The following is a 21,235-nucleotide window of genomic DNA, read 5'->3' on the forward strand; positions in this document are numbered from 1 at the left end:
CCAAGGCGCATGCTCTCTATCTTACTGTCAGTGGTCTATGACGTATATACTGGTACAACCGTGACTGTCGAAAACGTGAACTATCTTGACTTATAATCTCAATTCCTTGCGGAATAGAAGAGAAGAAATGATAATGAACCATGAGCTAGGTGGTGCCGACGAATGAGAGCGGACTTGGTTTCTCTTATCCCACCCTTCTTACGACAAGACCAGCCTTACTGACAGAAATATATCTACCGGTAATATCACTTCATTGAAATCAACTCAATTATATTGTAGACAATTATATAGTCAATTCTTCATCATGGAGGTGATGAGCGGCCATAGAGACGGGATCCCATGTCATGTAGATAGCCCCCCAATCGAAGAGAAACACAACCACTTTAGACCATTCATACGAATGGTTCGGTTAAATTTTCTAATTTGGTTCCACCACCGCTTACGAGAAACATTCTTCTTCTCGTAAATGATGGTGGATGAGAGAGTGTCCTAGCCTGAAGAACCGCGATGGCGGCTGGTCGATTTCACATGTCTCTACTCTGAATATAGTTTAATCGGTCAATAGCGTCGGAATTCTATGTCTGTGTCCTCATGATTTGCCCGTAATATGATTACTAGTAGCCGATGTGCATGAGTGTTTGACTTTACATATCTAATAAGTCTACCTGACAACGAATGAGGTTACCGAGCTCGTAAAACCATCCAATGAAAGAGCTCGTACGTACTCGATATGCCCCTGTAAGATTGCTAGAACCGTATTGCTTACTTTACGAGAGCCAATCCAGCAGTACCACTGCTTCGGGATTGGTATCGGTATCTATTAGATCCATCATGGCCAATCGAGACTAACCGGGTGGCAGAAGCGAGTGTGATTTTGGTGCTCCATAGCAGAAGAAGAAACCTTGCTTCCATGGAAGAGGGCGCTCGGTGGGGGGTTACGAGGGGGTGACAGATGCATTAATTCCGCCTGTTTACCCCTGTTCAATAAGGCGTTTTCACATGGCTGCCTAGCAGCATGCATGGCTACTATTCGCGATGCAACTCGAAGACTCCATGTAACACCCTCATTATTCTCTCAAGACAATAGAGCGTCTCCTTTAAGTTTCGTTCCGTCGCACCCTTATGTCCGGGCTTCTCCGACTTCGTGCATTAGTACGTAGATCATTTTATTCACTCATGTCCTTTTGAGATCACAGCGTACAGGGACACCTTTGTGGGGTTACAATCTGGCTGGGTCTTCAACGGCGTCTTAACGAGAGACGAATAGATGCCGGTTTCTCTCAAGTCCCGCTTTCTCTCAAGTCCAGCATTCATACCCAATTACGCTGAGCCTCTTAATTTGTAGTATCCGTTTTAGATGAACAATATTCGTTCATGTTCGACTAGATTCCTTTTGACTCAGACTCTCTTCGAGCCTCTTAATAGTTGAAAAGAATTATGAAAAGAAACGCAAACATCCCAATGTATTCACATGTCATACTATGGCGATGGTAAGTAAAGATCCTTGCGGCCAGGAATATGCCCCAATCAAGTTTGCGTCGTCGGCTAACGGCTGTTCAAACCCAAAGAAATCCTTGTCCATTTCCATGTGAGCCTGTGGAGTCTACCGAAGCAGTGGAAGAAGACCTTCCGCCGGCAGCAGCCGCTTGCGACATGGCAAGGTTATTCGAGCCTCAAGTCAGTGGGGCAGCATTGCAGGCAAGCGTATGTATCTGCGTCAGATTACCCGCCGAACCTTCTTTGAGCCGTAGTTGTGGCTTGCAGCATACAATGAGCGGTGGGTTGGGTTAAACAAAGGGGCTCGTAAGATGAAGTCAGGCATTGAGGTGGCAAAGCCCTGGGCACAATCTAATAACGAGTTCAAGACGACGATTACGTTTCCTACGTGGCGTCTTAGGACTCCGTGGTCTTCGATGTAAAATGACCGATGATATCATATGAGCGATCTGACTATACAGTACATGGACTTCCTAAGGCCCCGTAGGTGTCTCCAGGGCCCTTGTTAACATTGTGTTCTGTGCTCCATACAAGTGAACTGTACAGCGGAAGTCGATAAGCTACCCATTGTTAGAATACCGAAGTAAAGCCTAGTTGCAGCTCAATTAAATCAACGCTGTAAACGAGGTTTCTTACCTTCTTCTTTTATTTTGTAAACAAAATGCTCCGGAGCAATACTCGGGTAGAAACTTGGAGAAATACTCGGGCCCAAAGTGAGCAGGCGAAAGTGAATTTGGCCGCTGCATTTATCTCAGTATCCACATAAGCACGCACCGACATCCAGGATCGCCAAAGGTGCCAAACCCTTGTCCAAAGTCTCCTGATCCGTGTAGCCGCATGTGATCTGCCTTGTGTAGTGCCGGACAAGGGGGGTTTGGTACCGGCAGTTTTGGAGGCGACTCCTTCTGTTGAGACTATTCGCCCAAGTAGACATTAGGGTTTCTCCTTTTGAAGTAAACGGTACAGATAGAAATGGCTTAGCATGACACTTGTATGAGCCCTTAGAGCCGGTCTGTTCTTTATTCCCTCGTTAGCGTCGGAATTACACGCCAGGCCCCGAAAGGCAGTACAGCATCGATCCTCCTCGATTCCCTCGAAGTCACCGCTACGTATGTAATACCGCTTCTGTTGGACCGAATTCGTGCGAATTGGTAATAACTCTACATTTTTATATCCTTTGTTAAATATTGACTTTATAGGAATAGATCTGTCATGTTGAAGTAGTTGAACAACTGAGAGTTCCTGTTTCCGCAAGTCGCTATAATTCGCTGAACTTCTTTCTCTCTGCTATGACTCTATTCTATTCGACGGAATTTCTCTTCCCCATGGAGCTTCTCCAAATTACAAACAGGGCTAAAGATTCGCTCGCTTCGTTCGACTAGATGAAACCCCCTTACTAGCGTAGGAAGAAGGTGACTTGGCCTTACTCTTTCCTACAGCTTACCAACTGCAGTCCGAATCAGGGCATTGAAGCTTGCATCTCCGGAATGAATAGTGTTGTTACTACTATTCATTATGTGAGAAGCACACGCTCAAAATCTATGCACGTTATGGACTTAAACAGAAGTTACCAATAAGACAACTTACAAAGAGGAATCGAAAACTTCGATAATTAACAAGTAAAGAGTATTCTTTCATTGCTCTGATGGTTTGAGCAAAATCATGACAGGCTATGTTGCACAAGGCAGTTTCAAAGCTTATTATATCCTACTTGAGCTATACTATAGGAGACTGCTATGATTTCCTGGGTTTCTCATGATTGGATTCCCTGTAAACGTATTCGATACGAAATACGCACTGCTAGGCAGCAAAATTAATCAATACAGGTATAGCTGCTCTTCGCTCACGTAAGTTCGTTAGTCACTTGAGTTAAAATAGTGTGACTGGGAGTTTCTGTAGAGATTGAGGCTCGTCATAGAAGTGCCACCGAAATGTAAATTATTTAAGTTAAAGCAGTTTGAGAATCAGATTCAGTTAATGTGACCTCCGTAAGAAAGGCCAAGCAACCGTGGACTAGTTTCGCCTGACTATCCTTGACCAGGCACACAGGATCGGTTTAGTGTGATATGCAGGGAGGCCAAAGTCATGTTGGAAGGGCGCACTATTGCTTGCCATCGTGTAACTGGTTTGTGATCCTTGTCCAGATCAGGCTCAAATCTCCAGATAAAGGGAATGCCAAACTTTATAACTCGTCGTATAACAGTCTTGGAAATCCAGACTCATCACATGCTCAAGACACAAACACCTCCAGCACCTCCAGTGCGTCAATCAAGTGCATTCTTCCTCCTCAAAATCCCTCAGAACCCGATTTTCTTTTTCATCATGATTCAGAATTTATTGGTTGACGGTCGTGCTCGGGTCTTGGAAACGCTCCAAAGGGGTTACGCGCCCAGCCATTTCTCTCACAACCTGGAGCTGATCTTCGTCAAAGACAGCAGAAGCTCGGCTTCGGCCTCAATGAAGACCAAGATTGCCAGCACTCGCGAAAGATCTGCTCGTATACGAACTCTGGATCCACGCACACTCATTTGGTGGGCTACGGCATTTCCGATGAGGCATTGGTCAGGAGGGAGGAAAATTAGCAGCTCCACCTTCGATGGCTTGATCAGATATGCCCCTAGATGTGCGGCTCAGGCAGCATCGTTGCTTCCAGCGGTGGCTGCTGATTTGGATCGGTTGCGGCAAAAGCATGCCAAGTGTACCATGCTTCAAATCTTCTTGGGTGGTAAGCAAAGCCATTTTAGACCGTTATTGACCGGAACGCTAACCCCTTCAAGAGTTCTCGGAGCAGCTTGATACACAATGGAAACCATTTCCTATGGATGTAGAAGGTAAGCCCCGGTCTTGGGTTGAATACCGTACTTATGGGGAGAAAGATAGTTAACTCCCATCCACAGCACTCTCACAAGAAGGGCGATATGTCAACTTCAGCGGAGCTCGATATGAGTCTCTCCAGAGACTTCCTGATCTTCTTCTCTGTGGTATGGAAAGCTCACGGAAGTACCAAGAAGAAAAACAGAAGACTGCGCCGCTATCCACTGCGCTCAAGATCTTCGTACCCACAAATCCTAACCAAGACGATGCGTATTTGTTACTCCCTGTCGGAGTTGGCCAAGTATGGTCTATTTTGCACGAACTTGGGGTGGTAGAGTAGACGAAAGCAATATTCTTTCTCCTTTTAGAATGACGATATGTATATAGTTTTGATAGATGGGGTGGATTATTTGGGTTAATTCATTAACATGATACTCTATGGCATGATTATGTCCAACGCAGTTAGATCTACCAGCTGCTTTAATGTTTGCTCTCATCAGATTATCAGGGGCTGCATTTATTTAAATGTATCTTACCTTCCGGGCTGATGCTCCTAAGTAACTAGTCTATGTGAGCCTGAATTATGATCAGGTCATTCGACGACGTGGCAACTCGACATACAGGTTTTTTACTATCTACTCATCTAGGTATAGATGAAAAGGGATATCATGGTGTGGTATGGGTGGCACTGAGAAACCGCCCCTTGGCTCCAGAGAGGTGGGATGATCTTGTAATTTGAGACATGACATCGCCAAAGAACATTTGGTAGTTTCAGAGTTTGTTTTAACTATAGGCAGCCGATAACGGCATTTATGAGTAGAGAATTAACTAGTACGCCTCCTTGGGCTACTGTTAGCCCTAGTCAATGGAGTGCCAGTGTACCACTCGACTGCTCATGCAACTATTGCTTACTGCAACCTCGAAGGAAGCAGGGCCAAGTAAAGACCCGTCGTAGAAAAAGCATTTCTATTTACTCCGTAGGGTGCACATATCTATGTAGTTTGGGTGGGTTCAGTGAGTTGCATTAGCCACTTCTGAATCCGGGGGCGTTAAAGCCTGGAAGGGGAGGAGAAATACCTTTTCACTTACAACACCTGCCGTAAAATTTGACTACCTAGGTACTTGTCAGGAGCGTCTTGTGTGGGAAACAACGCACAAACTCTACTCCGTGGAATGTTTTGGATACATGTAGCTTCATACGCCATCTGGCTGGCAATAATTGCATCGCCTGTAGCATTGGTTCTACGCTACACCCGTAAGAAATGCAGAGGGGCGAGTGTTTTCCCATCAGAACAGCACTTTAGACGCTTTGGACCGGTCCATAGTAGTGCTGCCCGATGCGGGAAATTTTACATCTATGTGCTACTAGTAGGCAGGGGGTAATACGTTGTCCCGCAGTGGGCGTGATGAGCATTCTGACTTCCGACAGCAAACAACGCGTGTTCGGCGGAAGCCACAACGTGGAAATATTATCAAGCCAATTTGATTTAGGTCAAAGGCCTACATTTTCTCGATACACGACATGTTCGTCTTGAAGCATCCATTACAGTCACAAAGCAAGAGGCAAAGAGGAAGATATGTCCAGCCCTCCATCCATGAATCCCGCGTTAAAGCCATGGGAACCAGAACGAATAGAAGGCCGGCTTGCAATTATAATTTCTCTGGGGCACAACTGACGCTTCAATTTATCCACTGATGAAGGACTTGAGCAACACGGGTAATAATTTCAGGTCATGCCAGCCGCACGAAGAAAAAAAAGAGAAAAAGAAGAGCGAAGCTCTAAGCGCGACGGCGAAGAATTTTATACGCTCTGGCGCGTGGGTCTGAAATTTTTCGTTTCGCTTAGTCATGAAGCGCCTCTGTCCAATCAAAGCAAGGCGCACAGTGGGGAGGAAATGTTGCAGAGAATTTACGTTCTGCAGTGAAGGAAACAATATGATCGAACAGCAGTTCAAAAACAACGCCTTGATGTGTAGTCCAATTGTTATTTTAGATGAAAACAACTGCTTTTGCATCACTGGCTACTCACAGAGTGTTTTGCAGTATGGTTGTCGGAGACATATTACTAAGATGCGGGAAGACATCACCAATGGGTACTAGGTAGCAGCATTGTGCATCGACTTATTGCCACATGTATCTTGAATAGAGTATTACTATGAGAGCTATTAGAATAGCATAATAATCTGAGACGTATTTGCCATCCGATTGCTGTCTAAGACACCAATATTGCTAAATGGTCCAATGCTGGCCTATCACGTAACCGTCCGAGCAGTGCTGAGCGAAGATCTATGCTACCCTGCAGGATTGTTAAAACGGATATAAAGGCAAGAAAACAACACCAATAAATCTCTTTATTCTTATTACTAAAGAACACGGCCAGTCTCTCTTGTAGTTTCGCCACACTGGTAATAATATGGACCAGGTGCCGTATTGCGGGCGAGCAGTTGGTGGGGGGCATTTCCGGTAGCAGGCGTGTCTGTTAGGCATTTAGAGGTTGTTACTATATGTAGTCAATATGCAGGTGGTTTCAGTAAAATGCTTTACCACTATATGAACCTAAATTTCTTCTAAATCGTGTTACCGAGATGCCTTATGCTGTTAAGATCTCTTGAACTTTGTGTCTTCATCTTAGCTTTCTCTTCAAAGACTGCTGGTCTGAATCTTCTGCTTCTGAACTTGCTGTTTCCCAACCCTCACTCTCCAAATCGGGGTCCTGTTCTTCAAGTCCCCAGCTGGCGCTCGTATTATCCTCTGAACCAATCGCCAGTACGGCTGTTATCCTTCAGACTCTTGACCATTAACGGCCTCTGCAGTGGCATAAGATTGCTGGAAGACTTCTGAGGTAAGCGGCCTACGACGATTTGGGTTGTCTCTCCAACGATATTATTATATGATAAGCCCAGGCGGTGTGACAACGTGCACACGACATGTTGGCGCGCCAGACTCAAGTTAGAAGGGAAAACAAGCACTTCGCGTTGCACATCCTGGCGGAAGAGAACCAGGTCCTCATAGTATTTTAACACTACAAGACTGTTCATGTCAAGCTGCCTAGAGAGGCGTTTGATCCTGTAGCACCTTCCGGGCTTTTCGCGCAATTGGGTATTCATCCGCGCTGATGCCATCTCCTCCGAGAGGACAATGGTTTCATTGTTGGTCGACTCAGCCAAGAGGCTAGCAATATCCCAAGTATGGCCTTCTGGAGTTGTCGCTTGAGGAGTGCCCTCCGTGTCGAATATAGCGTACCCAGGTGGCAAAAATATGTTAAATCTTCGTAAAAGGTCATGGCGGTCATGAAAGAGAAGCATAACTTGTCTCATAGCATCCGCAGCATTGATATCCTGATATTGAAAGCGCCTTAATATGTCTGAGAACTTATTATAGCGCCTATAGCCTGCAGTTTCTCGAAGATAGTCAATATAAAATAGAGCATTGAGCCCAATTGATACTTCAGTGCTGTTGTATCGATCTTGGAGAAGTTTGACTTCCTTTCCAGGCCAATCATTAGGTAAAAATTGGTTGAAGTCTTCCACAAGGTCCGGCTCCGATTCGAAAAGTTTAGTTACAGAGTCAAGGACCTCTTTGGTAGAAAGCTTATTCTGCTTAAAAGCCCGCAAAATGTCGAGAAAGGAATTATAAACCCCAGGTCTCGAATAAAAACGGACTTTGATTTTACCCAAATACTCCAAAGCCGCATTAAGCTTGGGGGGATTTCCATCGGAGGGTTGACCTGGGTCCCGAGGTTGATCAATTCTGGAGGGTTCCTGAGTCCTAGAAATGCTGAGTAACCCCAAATACTGTTCTCGGAATGCTCTCAAGTCCCAAGACTCCATTTCTTCTGTGACTTGTATCTGATTTTCTGCCGGGATAGTCTCATCGATCGTATCTATCCAGCCAATAATCTTGCGCTGTTGAGCGCTAACCATCGATATGGTTTCGGCGCGAATTGATGTAGCATCTGAGATGGCGGGGTAATCGGTTTTGCAAGTCTCGCTAAGCATGTTGAGGGTTCGGATGTCATTTATCGTATTGATTCGAGAAATGACTAAATCTTGCTGTTGCTCGCGTCCGACGAGATTTTTGGTAACTTGTTCAACGCCATCTACCAGTTCTCGCAGTTCGATAATCAGGCCCTCGTATTTCTTCCGATCGTGTAGGACCCAGAACGATTTGCGCTTCACCTTGGTGACCTGTTCATGGGCACCATCGGTGATTGACAGCCGCTTGAAAGCAGCCTTGAGCTTTGACACGCTCCTAGACTTGGCAACTAGCTGGACGCCTTCCTCGACTGCAACTTGTTTGGCTCCATATCGGCTACTCAAGCGTTCTGAGTTTGTGAGTAATTCTACTATGTGCTCTAGAGCTCGCTGTACTACAGCACAAAATTCGAATTGCTCAAGAAGACTGCGTCGATTCTCCCCAGCCTCACGGATCAGCCCCATGCTCTTGCCCCAGCTCTTCAGGCGACATTGCTCAAGGGTAAGCTTTAGATCGAGCTTCTCAAGATCCTTCTCCTGGTTCCTTGCAGCACGAATAAGCTCGCAAGCATCAATGCATCCCTTGAGAAGGCCAACCAAGGTCAATACACTTGCTATGGTGCCTACTACCTCAGCCATAAGAATGCGGTATGGATGAGGTGTATGTCTTGAAAAGAGAGACAGGCGATAATAATTCCTATTTCAAAAATTGTACAGGAGGGATCGGTAGGTTAAATCAGATTGCGATAGGAGATGGTTACAATATCTTGAAGCACAACTGTCCTCAAAATGGGAGATGAAGCATTTAACCCCTCCCTCACATCGGCCAATAGCACTGAACCTGGTTGCCTGGAACCTCAACCAATACGAAGAGATCCAAGATAGTAGGACTATGGTGGGGCAGGTTCTATGCCATGCTCGAAGTCTTTGCACCAAGTCAGACACCAACGATGATACATCAAATGTCTTCGCCAACCTAGTGAAGAGGCTTTTAGTTTATGGAAACGAAATAGACAAACCTGGAAATAGTGATGAGACTAATGTACTCATTAAGTTGGATTAGCTGAAACGATGATTGGCTGTAGAACATTCTAGCCTGCATCTACCTTATGCGCACGCACCGCATTGACATCCGACATCCCCTTCTGAGAGGGAAGCGCGGGCCCATCAAGGCTTTATCTAGGAGCCTAATAACTTTTGAAATCTCTTCCATGTTTCTTCTCGCGCCATTTTTCTTACACAAACACTCTGTCTCACGCCTACTCTGTGGGTAGCTCCTCTATGTGATTTAGGATGGAGGGTGCTACTCCTGTGGATGGCTCTCCGTCATGCAGTCACATCGAAAGTCTTCCTTGGTTGGTCCGCTATAATGTGATGGTAAGGCTCGACTTGTCTGATCTCAATGCATTAGCACGCGCGTCGCCAATTCTCTACCGGCAGGTTAAACAAGATCGCCCTCGCATTCTCTATGGAGAGCTGAAGACCATGCTTGGGAATACACTGGTGGACGCTTACGCAGTGTATCAGACATCGCGACCGCCATTTACGACTGTTATCAGGAATACTGAAGTTGTTCAGCCATTCCTTGAATCCTATGCAAACAAGCTCCAAACAGAGAAGGCGGGGCCGTCTCTAGGAGACCTTAGCGAAGAAGCAATCGTTGCCATGTGGACGTTTCAAACAACAATTGTCGCCCCTATTGTTGAAGTGTTTGCTCGGTGGACTCTCGGTAACATTTCGAATCTTGTTGAAACTCAAGATTATGAGGTATCTTGGCCGCCGGATGGAGATGGCCCACATGCGAGCCACCTAGAAATCGAACTGAGTGCAACTGAACGCATGCGCATCTTGAGAGGAATGTACCGTTTCCAGCTGTACTGTCATCTTTTTGGAGCCCGGTGCAGAGGCAAACCAAGGTTTGGCTATCCATACATAGAGTTAATCGATGTGATCGGACTTGTCCATGACTTATTCGAACCGTGGGAATTTGAAGAGTTTGTGTGTATCCAATGGTACGCTCGGATGAAATGGAAGCATATTTGCACAACATTTGGCGACGAGATAAATGAGACAAGCCCTCTTTTTGAAGAGGTGAGTCCTCCACCTCCGTATGGAAAACGGCTAAGTGCGAGTGGTAGGTTAATAGTTCAATCTCTATTCCCCATTTTGCGTACATGTATGCATCTAACAATCACTGGTTCAGGCGTGGTAGGACATGTCATCAGTGGTACTGCCTCTCGAGGCCTACGACCCTTACATGCGATTTTATTTGTTGGAGGTGATCACGCACATCGCATCAAACTTATGCACGAAGTATTGGCATGGCCAACAGAAGAATATATCGACTTTAGCCGTGTGTCGCCGTATTGGCAATTCAGCCATCGAAAAACCAACCGCTCGGAGCGCGATTGGAAGGAATTTAGGCGCGAACCTCTTCCATTTAACGGAGATGGTGAATCGGACCAATCCAACCTTCGGCCACCTGCAGCCTGGGTGATGCTTTGGGAGGGAAAGTACTCAAACATACGCTTTTTTGACAACGACTTATTGGTTTGGGGGTATGTGATGTGGGACAGGGATCGAATAGATTCTACTGGAGCCGAAAAAATCACCTTCAGTCAACGCCTCGAGCCCCTGCCATTGGGAAATTTGGATTACAGCAGCTCCGAAGAGGAAGAGGAAGAAGACGACTATATAGAACCGTATTATTACTCTGATGAATTAGAAGATGACGAAAGTGCGAGCTTGGAGACGGGAAGTTAGGGGGAAGAGGTTCGCCGGACTAGAGAGATACCGGTAGCATTGGGCCTGGAAAGAGATATATGCATGTAGCTAGCTGTGTTTGTTAAGACGGGAGGATATTTCTGGCCACCTTGATCAGCATCGTGAGCATTACGAGGTGAGCATGATCGGTGTGCAGCTTCACTCACACACATAATACTGAGCACTATTGACACGCATACACGCATTCCACAACCCGTCAATAACGCATTGTGCCGTGACCGTCTTATGCGGAACGGGTCGGTGAGCCCGCGCCCATCCAAAGTTGTTTGCCATATGTCGCTTTCAGCCTCAGTGGCGAGAATGGAGATATCGATGAAATAATCTAATACGAGGACGATCCTTGTTGTTTTACTTCCAAGTTAAGCGCAGATAGCTAGGGACGCTGACATTTTGAGAAAAGATACATTCCCTCCTTGTTCAATGAGTGTCTCTACGAGCCCCTGCCGAGCGTATTGTAGCGAGCACGCCGGCAAAGCGAGATTGGTTGGTGGCATCGTTTTTATTAAAATATAATTGGAGGTTTGGATGTAGGCTTTGTAGCTGTTTACATACTCACACTACTTGAGCACCCATTTATTGGCGTCGTGTGTAATACGACTAATCATTGTGTTATCTGTCTAGTCTTTGACACAATCGCCTGATCTTTCTTCTTATCTGCCATCTATTGTGTCTTTTACCATATACATTCATTGATCCGGGTTGAGTAAAGTGCCTATGCATGCGTGTTCAGTCGAAGAATCCCAAAAATCACACGTTAATTTCCGCTAGGACTTTGTCCTTTGTTCCCAGCTATAAATATTTAGGTTAGCAGACTATATACGATTTGAAGTGTCCAAGTAAGCTTACATATCTAGAAATAGCTTCCATAGAATGGAAAAGAGCAGTCCCTGGAGACCATTGCTCAAGATGCGTGTCGTCAGTCCGCGTCCAAGCAGCCCTGATACTCCGTCATCTCTAACCACCAGTCGCACAGCCTCTCCTGTAGAAATGGATTCAGTAAAATGATACGGCATAGGAAATGACAAGTGAAAAACTGGAGATGTTTTACCGTAAGACACTTTGGTATCATTGACCTGTCGGTAGGTCTTTATCACCCTCAAGGAGTTGGACACAGAATCTGATATAACAGATGCGACGAATCCTATAAAGGCCAAACGCAGTAACCAAAGAAATAGGTCGCTCTTTGGTGGTTCTTGGATGGCTTCTGTCAACAGATTATACTGCAGTAGAGTGAGCAATTCCGTCATCAATGTGCAAGAGAGATTATAGAGCTGAATCGTACCGTCGCAAACCAGGGATAATGGCCCACGAATGTTGCTCCTGCAGTAGCAAACGCTCCCCACCACAGGGTTCCAACTCCATGTTGCTTGATGCGTTGTCGAAGCAGAGCAGTTCCGCTGGGTCCTTGTGCCTGCAGGGTAGTCTTGAGGGTGTCAACAGGTGTAAGGATCATGCGAAACCCGGCGGCGCTTAGTATTAGGTATTCTTAGTAATTTGCATCTTGTGGCAAGTTAGATGGACTTTTCGATGTAAGCATACCAAAGAGAGGCAAAAACAGTCTTGCCAAGCGAAGGCAGGTCTTTCAGGTATGAGTTCGACTGCAGCAAGGCAAGAATTCCAGCATTGGCAGCTGTGTCGCCAAACCTCGCCACAGGTCCTACATTTTCACGTATCAAAAATTAGCGACCCTGGATAAATAACTACAAGGAATCATGAGGAACCTTACCTTGTATAAGTGCGGCTCCGAGTCCCGAATAGTATCGGCCGAATCCTCCATCAGCGTAGAGGATTTGTGTAGCACTAGTGAAGGAGGTTCCGAAGCGGTATTGATAGTTCATAATAGTCCGAAGAGGCTACATAAAGAACCAAGAAATTTAGTCGCAGCTCGGCATCGAGTATGACAAAGGAAATGAGTGGGCGAGCGAGGTTGTACCATTAGAAGCAGGACCTGTAGAACCATGGCAGCCGCGCCGCTCAAGCCGCCTCCAAGCGCTTTCTTGAGCGCTTTCTCCAAGTCAAACTGAGAGGCTTTAGTCAGATACAAGGCGATGTTGCCACCAAATCCGCGTCCGTGATACTAACGTTGACATCGCCTTCGGCATCAATCCAGCCCTTGATAAACACGGCAAGGACAAGGGCGGCAAGAATAGCCCAGAAGAGCCTCCATAGGTACCAGCCAGTCGGCTTCTTGTCGTTTTCTTGCAGTTCCAGTCGGGGCGGCTCCGATTGCTCTCCTACTAGAAGCGGCGTGTTTTCATCATGCCTTGATTGTGTCTCGACATCGTCTTCACGGGCCATGGTGTTGGCTTGCGTACCGTCGCACGAGGCAATAAAACTACGACGAACTAATGCCGAGAATTGCAGGTTTCACAGATAGCTGCGGCTCTCAAGACGATCAGAATATCACCAAGGGCTTGGCTATCTCATACGGCAGATACATGGAAGATTGGTGTCAGCAGAGGCAGAGCCCATACGTAGCGAATAATAATGCACCGCTGGATTGGTCATCACGGGTGATGCAAGGGCAGATGAGAATTGCGAAATCATGGTCAGCGCCTACATGAGATACGTGCACAGCCAAGTCAGCTCCGGGAATAATTGGACATTTGCTCCCCAAACCCGGTGTGTCGATACCACTCTGATTTTGGCACACGTGGGCAATATTCTGGCTTCAAATCGTTCTCTTATCATGGCTGGCTGTGCATCTCAAGCTTTCCCTGGTCACGAAGAGTGTGAAGGATGCTGTCTTGCCGGCAAAATGCTTCAAAGGGGGTGTCCGCCCTGCAGGTGACACTGTATATGTCCATGCTTGTGTGCGTACACATAGCGATAATGACATGAACTCAACCACGACTAAAAAGCAACAAATTCCTAGTCTCCTTAAAGCCCGTCATTCTCAATTCACATACATCAGACAAGCGTACCACTTCATACATTATATAGTATCATGAACCCTCCACCGTTTGGGGTGGAACGCAAGAGGGGGGAAACGGCATCTGCCCCATTGTCGCCTGCATTAAGAAAGTCCCAAACTTAGCATTGAGCTAGCAATATGTACATGTAGTTTACTGTATGCTTCATTCATGCCTCCCATTTTTAGAGTTGTATTGCGGAGAAATTTTTAAGCTCACACGATGATCGAGGCTCGGGGCATTACTCGATTAAGACTGCATGAAACCCTTGTCAGGTACCCCAGGGTAAACGTGTGTCAACAGAGTACGGCCTTGAACGGAGCGATGAGACAGGTTCCATCCCAACGTAATGAAGGAATATCAGATGTCTTGGAATTTTAGGGTCATCAGATACATTGATTAGCCAAGATGACTTGAGTTCGACAATGTGAGAAGACCAGTCCTCTTGGGTGCTTTGGACCGTCTACATAACTTAGTCTCTCTATGTTAGACATCTATCCGTCGTTATGTGGCGATACTTGGTCTGCAACCAACTATGGCGATATGATATTTAATGTCAAACTGTATTCACCTCAATTGCTAGCAAAACAAGTCCGCCTAGATAATATACACCAAAATAGCAGATTTATTGGCACTAGGAATATGCATCAGGCTTTGTCACTCACTTCACCTCTTGCAAATGAGCTTGGCGCGGGGTGAGTAGGTAAATGCAATACTTACGGCCCAGAGCATGAAGATGAGTCAAAGTCACAAGCTCCGTGAAGTAACATTGAGTCATCTCATTGCAATGTTTCTCCAACTTCAACCACACTTCAGAACTCTGGCTTCGGCACACACAGCTTCCATCAAGTCTCGCGGTCGCGGCCTCTGAGAAGCATAAAAACTTTCCGCCTCCAATTACACAATGCTCGCTTCCATATTTGCATTAGGATGGATGTATTGCATTACTACATGTATATTACATAGCTCATGTAGTTGTCGTTCGACAGAAAGAGAAACTCATATTATCAAGCTTGTTGTCTATTTAATAGATCGCCTCTTTCTACGGGAAAACCATCCTTTGACACCGTAAGTATGACTGGCCGGAGTTACAATTGCAGATACGATAAGAGAGCGAGTCATCCGAAGTGAGTCCAAAGATTCAGGGTTGCTAGCATCCTGTGACGCGATAGAATGCGCTACACGCGGATAATATCACTGAACACAGCTTTGCTTACCCCGAGAATTCAGTGTGATTGGGGAAAATTACTCCGAGTTTACAACCAAGGGTGGAGTCGAACGGGTAGAACGGCTGCAGTAGCATGTCAAGGGGGTGGGGAGGAGAATACGCCGAAGCGTATCCTACAGATTTTGGTGCTGTTAGTATGGAGATGAGTTTCCGTATTTCTTCCCATCCCAAGGGATGTGGACGGCTTCTCCACAGACATTGATCTTTAGCAGCCGGGGCTAATACTTATTATCGCTATCCGAACATATTAAAATCACTAGCTCGTGCCGCTTCTTTGCTTCGTATACATGTTAGGATTCATTAGCGCGGTAGGATGTTGATAAGGCAGTACAATTGTTGCCTACAGGTTGCATACGGGCAAGGCTCCGTCTCTTCAGATGGTGGTCAGTAACTACGTATACGAGTATATACGCATTGCACAGTCCTCACCTAGGAAGCGTTGATTGGAGGCGCTCGTTGAAATATAAGCAATGCGCAACAGGCCTCAAAAGCATTCATACAGTATAATTGACCGGATTCATGGTCCTGGAGAAAGCGTGAATTATATAGGAGCCACCACCAAAAAGTCTTGTACTAAGGCTGGCCAGGCTGACGAATAGGGAGGCAAAGCAAACAAAAGTACCTCCCACATCGAGTCTAGGTCAGACCCGTTGACTCACGCGGTGACGAGAATCCTCCTCGGAATCAGAATCCCGAAATTGATATCGGTGTAATTTTTATTTAAATATCTTTCAGTGAATTTTTCTGCCTTGATGTTCTGGTTCCGCTTGCCACTGTAAATCGTGAGATGGTGATGTAGACAACAGCTAGACTCACAGTATGAGGCTAGATTACGATCCAGAATATGCCGTTGCAGGCCTGGCATTGCTTGTCGCGCTGTGCTCCTTTCCGTATCTTCGAAGACTTCGTGTAATCACCCGTGCCAAGAATCCACAGCAGGATGGGTTCACCTACGAGGATGAAGATGGAGCTGCAAATGAAGACTCAATAGCTCGGTTCTCGAACAAAGCTCAATTTATTGCCATATTTGTTATCTCACTGTTAGCAATTGCACTCTCGTGCGCAGCTGCTATTTTCACCGCCGTCAATCATAGATTTGAACCTGGGTATTCTGGGATACCTCTGTTGGGGTCATGGTGGCTGTTTTTTGCCTGGGTAAGCCTCCATAGGAGAGAATCTGGGTCTCGAAGCTGACGAATCTAGATACTTTTGTCTTTGCAATTTTTGGTCGCATCACGAGAAGTTGAACCAGTAACAAGATTTAACAGCGTAACATCGAGCGGCAGAACATGTTTCTTGATCATTGGTATCGCTTCAATCACTCTTAACGGAATACGCGGCCTCTATTATGTGGAGCGAGACAGGCATTTCATCACTTCAATCTTGATATGGATTCAAATTGGTGCGGCGGTCGCTTTGATCGGAACAATCGCTTCCATCAAACGGCGCCCAGATGTGTTTGGCCCAAATGGAAGGGTCGTCGACTCACAGAGGACACTCAGTCTTTGGTCCAGATATAGCTTCGACTGGCCCATGAATGTGCTTCGGGCAGCAGCCTCGGAAAAGTTTGAGAATTCTAATCTACCCGCAATGGACTACATGGTGAGATCAGAAAACGCCACTGCAAACTTCAAGGACATCATCTTCAAGTCTGATCGCCTTCCGCTATGGGCACACATTATGTGGAAATTTCGATGGCGGTTCATTTGGATGTGGGGAGCTCTTCTTTTCACAAACTTCTTTGATGTCGCTCCCGCCTTTGCGAACTTGCAACTCCTTCGTCACCTCGAGACTCGCGAACATTTCGACATCATTGATCCCGTCGCATGGAAATGGGTTGCTGCAATCGTTGCTGCAACGATAAGCTCGCGCTTGGTCGATTCCAGAGTTATGTGGTCGGAGACAGCTGACATTGTTGTCCCGATGAGATCAACTTTAACCGGAATGATGTACGAAAAATTGATGAAAATGGAGGATTCGCTTCATATCCCTAAGGAAGAGTCTTCGGATCCAGACGCTAAGAAAGCCGATGATGGAAATGAGCAAGAGCAGCAACCAAACATGAGATCACAGCAGGACATTGTCAATATGTTCTCAGTCGACTGCGATGCAATCGCAAGATTTGGATCTCAAAGTGGGCAGTACGTAAACTGCGGAGGACAATTCACTATCATTACCATTTTCTTGTTGTATCTTGTTGGCTGGCAAAGCCTGTGCGCTGGAATGTTGGGAATTTTGGTCCTCTTTCCGATTAACAGAGCTCTTGCTTCACGATACGGCGGCAACCAAAAGATTCTCATGAAGCTTCGTGACAAGAGGTCTACGATAATTACAGAGGCTCTTCAGGGAATCCGACAGATCAAGTTCTCCGCAATCGAAACTCAGTGGACGGAGAAGATTGAGAATATTCGTGAAGAGGAGCTTTCGATGCTCTGGAGGACGAGAATCAACAACATTTACATGGCGATTGCTTCAGAGTTTACTCCCATTGTTTTGACGTCGCTTTCTTTAGCCACCTATTCATACATCAACGGGACACTGCTGCCATCAGTCGCTTTTACCGCCATTACTCTATTCATGTTCCTCGAAGGAATCGTCGGTCATATTCCACTGTTGTTGGTTACGGCCATCAATGCCAAGGTGAGCTGTGACAGAATCGACAAGTTCTTTCGCGCCCCAAACAAAACGGAGAATGTCCACCCGGGCCCTGCAGTGTCATTCCACGATGCGACCGTCACGTTTCCATTTGGTTCCGAAGACCCTACCGATGACCGCTTTGCTCTGCGCAAGATCAACCTTGACTTTCCCAATGGCTGCCTAAGCGTTATTTCCGGGCCTACTGGATCTGGAAAATCACTCCTCCTTTCAGCCATTCTGGGTGAGGCGGAGGTCTTGAGTGGTTATATTCAGGCCCCAAAAGCTCCTGCTCCAGAGCAACGATTTGATAGCAAGGCGACGGCTGCTAACTGGATCCTTCCTACGGCTGTTTGCTTTATTTCTCAGACTCCATGGATTGAAAACGCTACAATCAAGAACAACGTCCTCTTTGGCCTCCCATTTGACCCTATTAGATACGAGAAAGTCCTTGACGCTTGTGCTCTATCCCGAGATCTCAGCCTGTTTGAAGACGGTGATGAAACTGAAGTTGGAGCTCAAGGAGTAACTCTGAGTGGTGGACAGAAGTGGCGACTGACTCTAGCACGAGCATTATACTCGAGGGCCGGTATTATGATCATCGACGACGTCTTTAGCGCTCTTGACGCGCATGTTGGAAAGCACGTCTTTGCAAACGCACTTCTCGGAGAACTTGCTAAGGGCAGAACTCGAATTCTGGTCACTCACCATTCGTCGCTATGTCTTCCGCGTGCCGACTACGCTGTGCATCTGGTCAATGGAGTCGTCGAACACTCCGGCTCAGTAGAGGAGCTGCGACGCACTGGTATCCTGGAGCACATAATTGAAGCAGATGAGGCTGAAGAAGCTCACAGAGATGTTAATGCAAAATCGACAGGACAGCTTGCCACAACCCCGGCGCTGGATGCAACACCTAAGGCTAAGGCGGCTCCGAAGAAACTTGTTGAAGACGAGAAGCGAGAGGTTGGCAGAGTCAAAACGGCCGTCTATGCTGGATACCTCAAAGCCTTCAGCGGAATCCCTTTCTGGTCTTTTCTTATACTTCTATTCGCTATCGCACAGAGTCTCACCCTTGGCCGTACGTATTGGATCAAGATATGGGCCAGTTCATATGAGCAAGTCGACAACACTATGCACGTTATGGTCTATCAATATAAGAAGACGCTGCAGACACAATTCTTCAGCCAGCCAATGGACTATGCGAACACGACAAATGCGGCTACGAGCTTTCAAGGCGAGACCCGAGCTAGAAGCCTCTGGTTCTATCTTGGAGTATACTGCTTAATATCGACAATCTCCGTGTTGATATCCGTCAGTCGTCTCTACTGTGTTTACACTGGTTCACTCCGTGCATCGCGGAAGATTTTCCAGGGCATTTTGCGCAGCGTGCTTCGAGCACCCCTCCGATGGCTAGATACTGTGCCGACTGGAAGAATTCTGAACAGGTTCACTGGCGATTTCACTAGCATGGACTCTTCGTTGGCGACAAACTTCTATTACTTTGCCACGGTGACTTGGGAAATGCTTGGCATATTGGTGGCAGCTCTTTTTGTTTCGCCATTCATGATCATCATCGCCATCGTTCTTCTCGTCGCATGTGCTTACTTTGCTCAACAATACATGGCTGCAGCACGAACTCTCAAGAGACTCGAATCCACCAACAAATCTCCCGTCATCTCTCACTTCGCTTCTTCGCTCAGCGGTCTATCAACTCTCAGAGCTTTCTCAAAGGCACCCGAATTTACTCAGAGGATATTCGCTCTTATTGATGACTGGGCAGCTTGCAGTTGGTACATCACCGCCTTTCGGATGTGGCTCATGATTCGCATTGGCATTACGGCTTCCATGTTTGCTGCTGTAATTGGCGTTTTCGTTGTTACCACGCCCAATATTGATGCTAGTTTAGCCGGCTTTGTCCTTTCCTTTGCATTGAACTTTGGACATGCCATCAACTGGGGTATCTCCGTGTCTACTCAGACGGAACTTGATATGAACGCCACGGAGCGCATCTTTGAGTACCAAAATCTCGAAATTGAAAACCAGGGTGGAGAGGAAGTGCGCGCAAGCTGGCCTGAGGAAGGTAGAATAGAGGTTGAGAAGCTGGAAGTCGGCTATGCGGAGGGCTTGCCTTCTATTCTGAAGGGCTTGAGCTTTACTGCCGAACGCAATCAGCGGATTGGAATCGTGGGTAGAACCGGTGGAGGTAAGTTTGATGCAACTAAATTCCCATATGAGCCGTATCCGAGCTCGTTATTCACCCGTATTTCTCTGTTTATCTGCGGACATGATGTTCTGACATAAATCAGGAAAATCAACCTTATCACTGGCCCTCTTCCGCTTCCTTCAAACCAGGTCCGGCAGCATTACGATTGACGGCGTCGATATTTCCAAGATTAAACTCTCAGATCTGCGCACCCGTCTGGCCATTATTCCACAGGACCCTTTCCTTTTCTCAGGCACTATTCGCTCGAATCTCGATCCCTTCGGCCAGTTTAGCGACTACGAGCTTCAAAAGGCCTTGATGCGGGTTCATCTCATTTCCTCAAATCCAGGCACACCAGCTCCTGAAGCCGTTCTCGACGAGCACTCAGTTTCTTCTGCTCCCACCGCTACCGAGAATGATTCAGACGTAAACTCCGCTCTGTCGCTTTCGTCCCCGGTCGCATCCGGTGGCTCCAATCTTTCACAAGGCCAGAAACAATTACTCTGCCTTGCGCGTGCGATTTTGTCACGTCCAAAAGTTCTGCTCTTGGATGAGGCGACATCTGCCGTCGACATGGAGACTGATAGACTGATTCAGGACTCCATTCGTCAGGAATTTTCTGATTCAACACTTCTTGTTATCGCCCATCGGTTAAGCACTGTGGTTGACTTTGATCGGATATTGGTGATCAAGGATGGTGTGACCGCGGAGTTTGGTACGCCAAAAGAGTTGCTGGAGATTGAGGACGGTATATTCAAGGAGATGATTTCTCACAGTGGTGAGAAAGATGAATTGGTGAGGTTGATTTCAGCAAAATAGACATTTCGAAACACCGAGGTTAATATCCAGAACCTTGAGACTTATAATTAGTAATGAATATGGTAGAAAAAGGTGCTCGGGTAGAAGTACGACATTTGCAACATTGGGAATACTACCAAGCACAGAAAATATAATGGAATACGAAGAAGATCCTCCAGAAGTGTTAAAGCATACAATCGTACAGACCCAAAGTGAGCCATTTTGTGTAATAGTTAACTGATCCGCCATATAAGTATGTTAAAACGATAATTGCTCAAACGATATGAGTCAAAGAGAAAGTCCATTCAACGCGTAACCAAGAATAACTTGCTGATTAATTTTTCAGGTAATCAAATTGAGAACAATTGAACGGAAATTACCACCCAAGTCC

At 46.4% G+C, this 21,235-nt stretch overlaps 5 protein-coding genes across 5 annotated transcripts; 3 read left to right on the plus strand and 2 right to left on the minus strand.

The window, feature by feature from the left end:
* Positions 1–3,819: 3,819 nt before the first annotated feature.
* Positions 3,820–4,651, plus strand: M431DRAFT_555471 (hypothetical protein; the record flags this gene model as incomplete). Its single annotated transcript, XM_024921423.1, has 2 exons — positions 3,820–4,222; positions 4,395–4,651. The coding sequence occupies 2 exons, from the start codon at positions 3,820–3,822 to the stop codon at positions 4,649–4,651; spliced, it is 660 nt and encodes a 219-aa protein (XP_024773728.1).
* Positions 4,652–6,820: 2,169 nt separating this feature from the next.
* M431DRAFT_509065 (hypothetical protein) lies at positions 6,821–9,048 on the minus strand. The gene has a single exon (XM_024919226.1). It carries the CDS (start codon positions 8,922–8,924, stop codon positions 7,056–7,058), a length of 1,869 nt encoding a protein of 622 aa, XP_024773729.1. The 5' UTR covers positions 8,925–9,048; the 3' UTR covers positions 6,821–7,055.
* A 530-nt stretch (positions 9,049–9,578) lies between these two features.
* On the plus strand, positions 9,579–11,240 carry M431DRAFT_117720 (hypothetical protein; the record flags this gene model as incomplete). Its single annotated transcript, XM_024912010.1, has 2 exons — positions 9,579–10,423; positions 10,511–11,240. 2 exons carry the CDS (start codon positions 9,579–9,581, stop codon positions 11,046–11,048), a joined length of 1,383 nt encoding a protein of 460 aa, XP_024773730.1. The 3' UTR covers positions 11,049–11,240.
* Positions 11,241–11,634: 394 nt separating this feature from the next.
* On the minus strand, positions 11,635–13,548 carry M431DRAFT_145025 (hypothetical protein). The gene is made up of 8 exons (XM_024912689.1): positions 13,152–13,548; positions 13,003–13,089; positions 12,796–12,922; positions 12,609–12,726; positions 12,352–12,538; positions 12,118–12,289; positions 11,916–12,048; positions 11,635–11,858 (listed from the first exon to the last, which is right to left on the minus strand). The coding sequence occupies exons 1-8, from the start codon at positions 13,365–13,367 to the stop codon at positions 11,834–11,836; spliced, it is 1,065 nt and encodes a 354-aa protein (XP_024773731.1). The 5' UTR covers positions 13,368–13,548; the 3' UTR covers positions 11,635–11,833.
* A 2,480-nt stretch (positions 13,549–16,028) lies between these two features.
* Positions 16,029–20,865, plus strand: M431DRAFT_6304 (hypothetical protein; the record flags this gene model as incomplete). Its single annotated transcript, XM_024921628.1, has 3 exons — positions 16,029–16,364; positions 16,413–20,046; positions 20,150–20,865. The coding sequence occupies 3 exons, from the start codon at positions 16,029–16,031 to the stop codon at positions 20,863–20,865; spliced, it is 4,686 nt and encodes a 1,561-aa protein (XP_024773732.1).
* Positions 20,866–21,235: the final 370 nt, after the last annotated feature.

The sequence above is a fragment of the Trichoderma harzianum genome (assembly GCF_003025095.1).
Source record: "Trichoderma harzianum CBS 226.95 unplaced genomic scaffold M431scaffold_7, whole genome shotgun sequence".
In the NCBI taxonomy this organism is placed as follows: domain Eukaryota; kingdom Fungi; phylum Ascomycota; class Sordariomycetes; order Hypocreales; family Hypocreaceae; genus Trichoderma; species Trichoderma harzianum.

Bases quoted from the DNA above. Each gene is read 5' to 3' on its own strand.
- M431DRAFT_509065 (XM_024919226.1), bottom strand. From the start codon at position 8,924: ATGGCTGAGGTAGTAGGCACCATAGCAAGTGTATTGACCTTGGTTGGC.
- M431DRAFT_145025 (XM_024912689.1), bottom strand. From the start codon at position 13,367: ATGGCCCGTGAAGACGATGTCGAGACACAATCAAGGCATGATGAAAAC. The intron at 13,090-13,151 runs GTTAGTATCACG...AAAGCCTCTCAG, and splicing joins ATGCCGAAGGCGATGTCAAC to TTTGACTTGGAGAAAGCGCT. The intron at 12,049-12,117 runs GTAAAACATCTC...CCATTTCTACAG, and splicing joins TGATACCAAAGTGTCTTACG to GAGAGGCTGTGCGACTGGTG.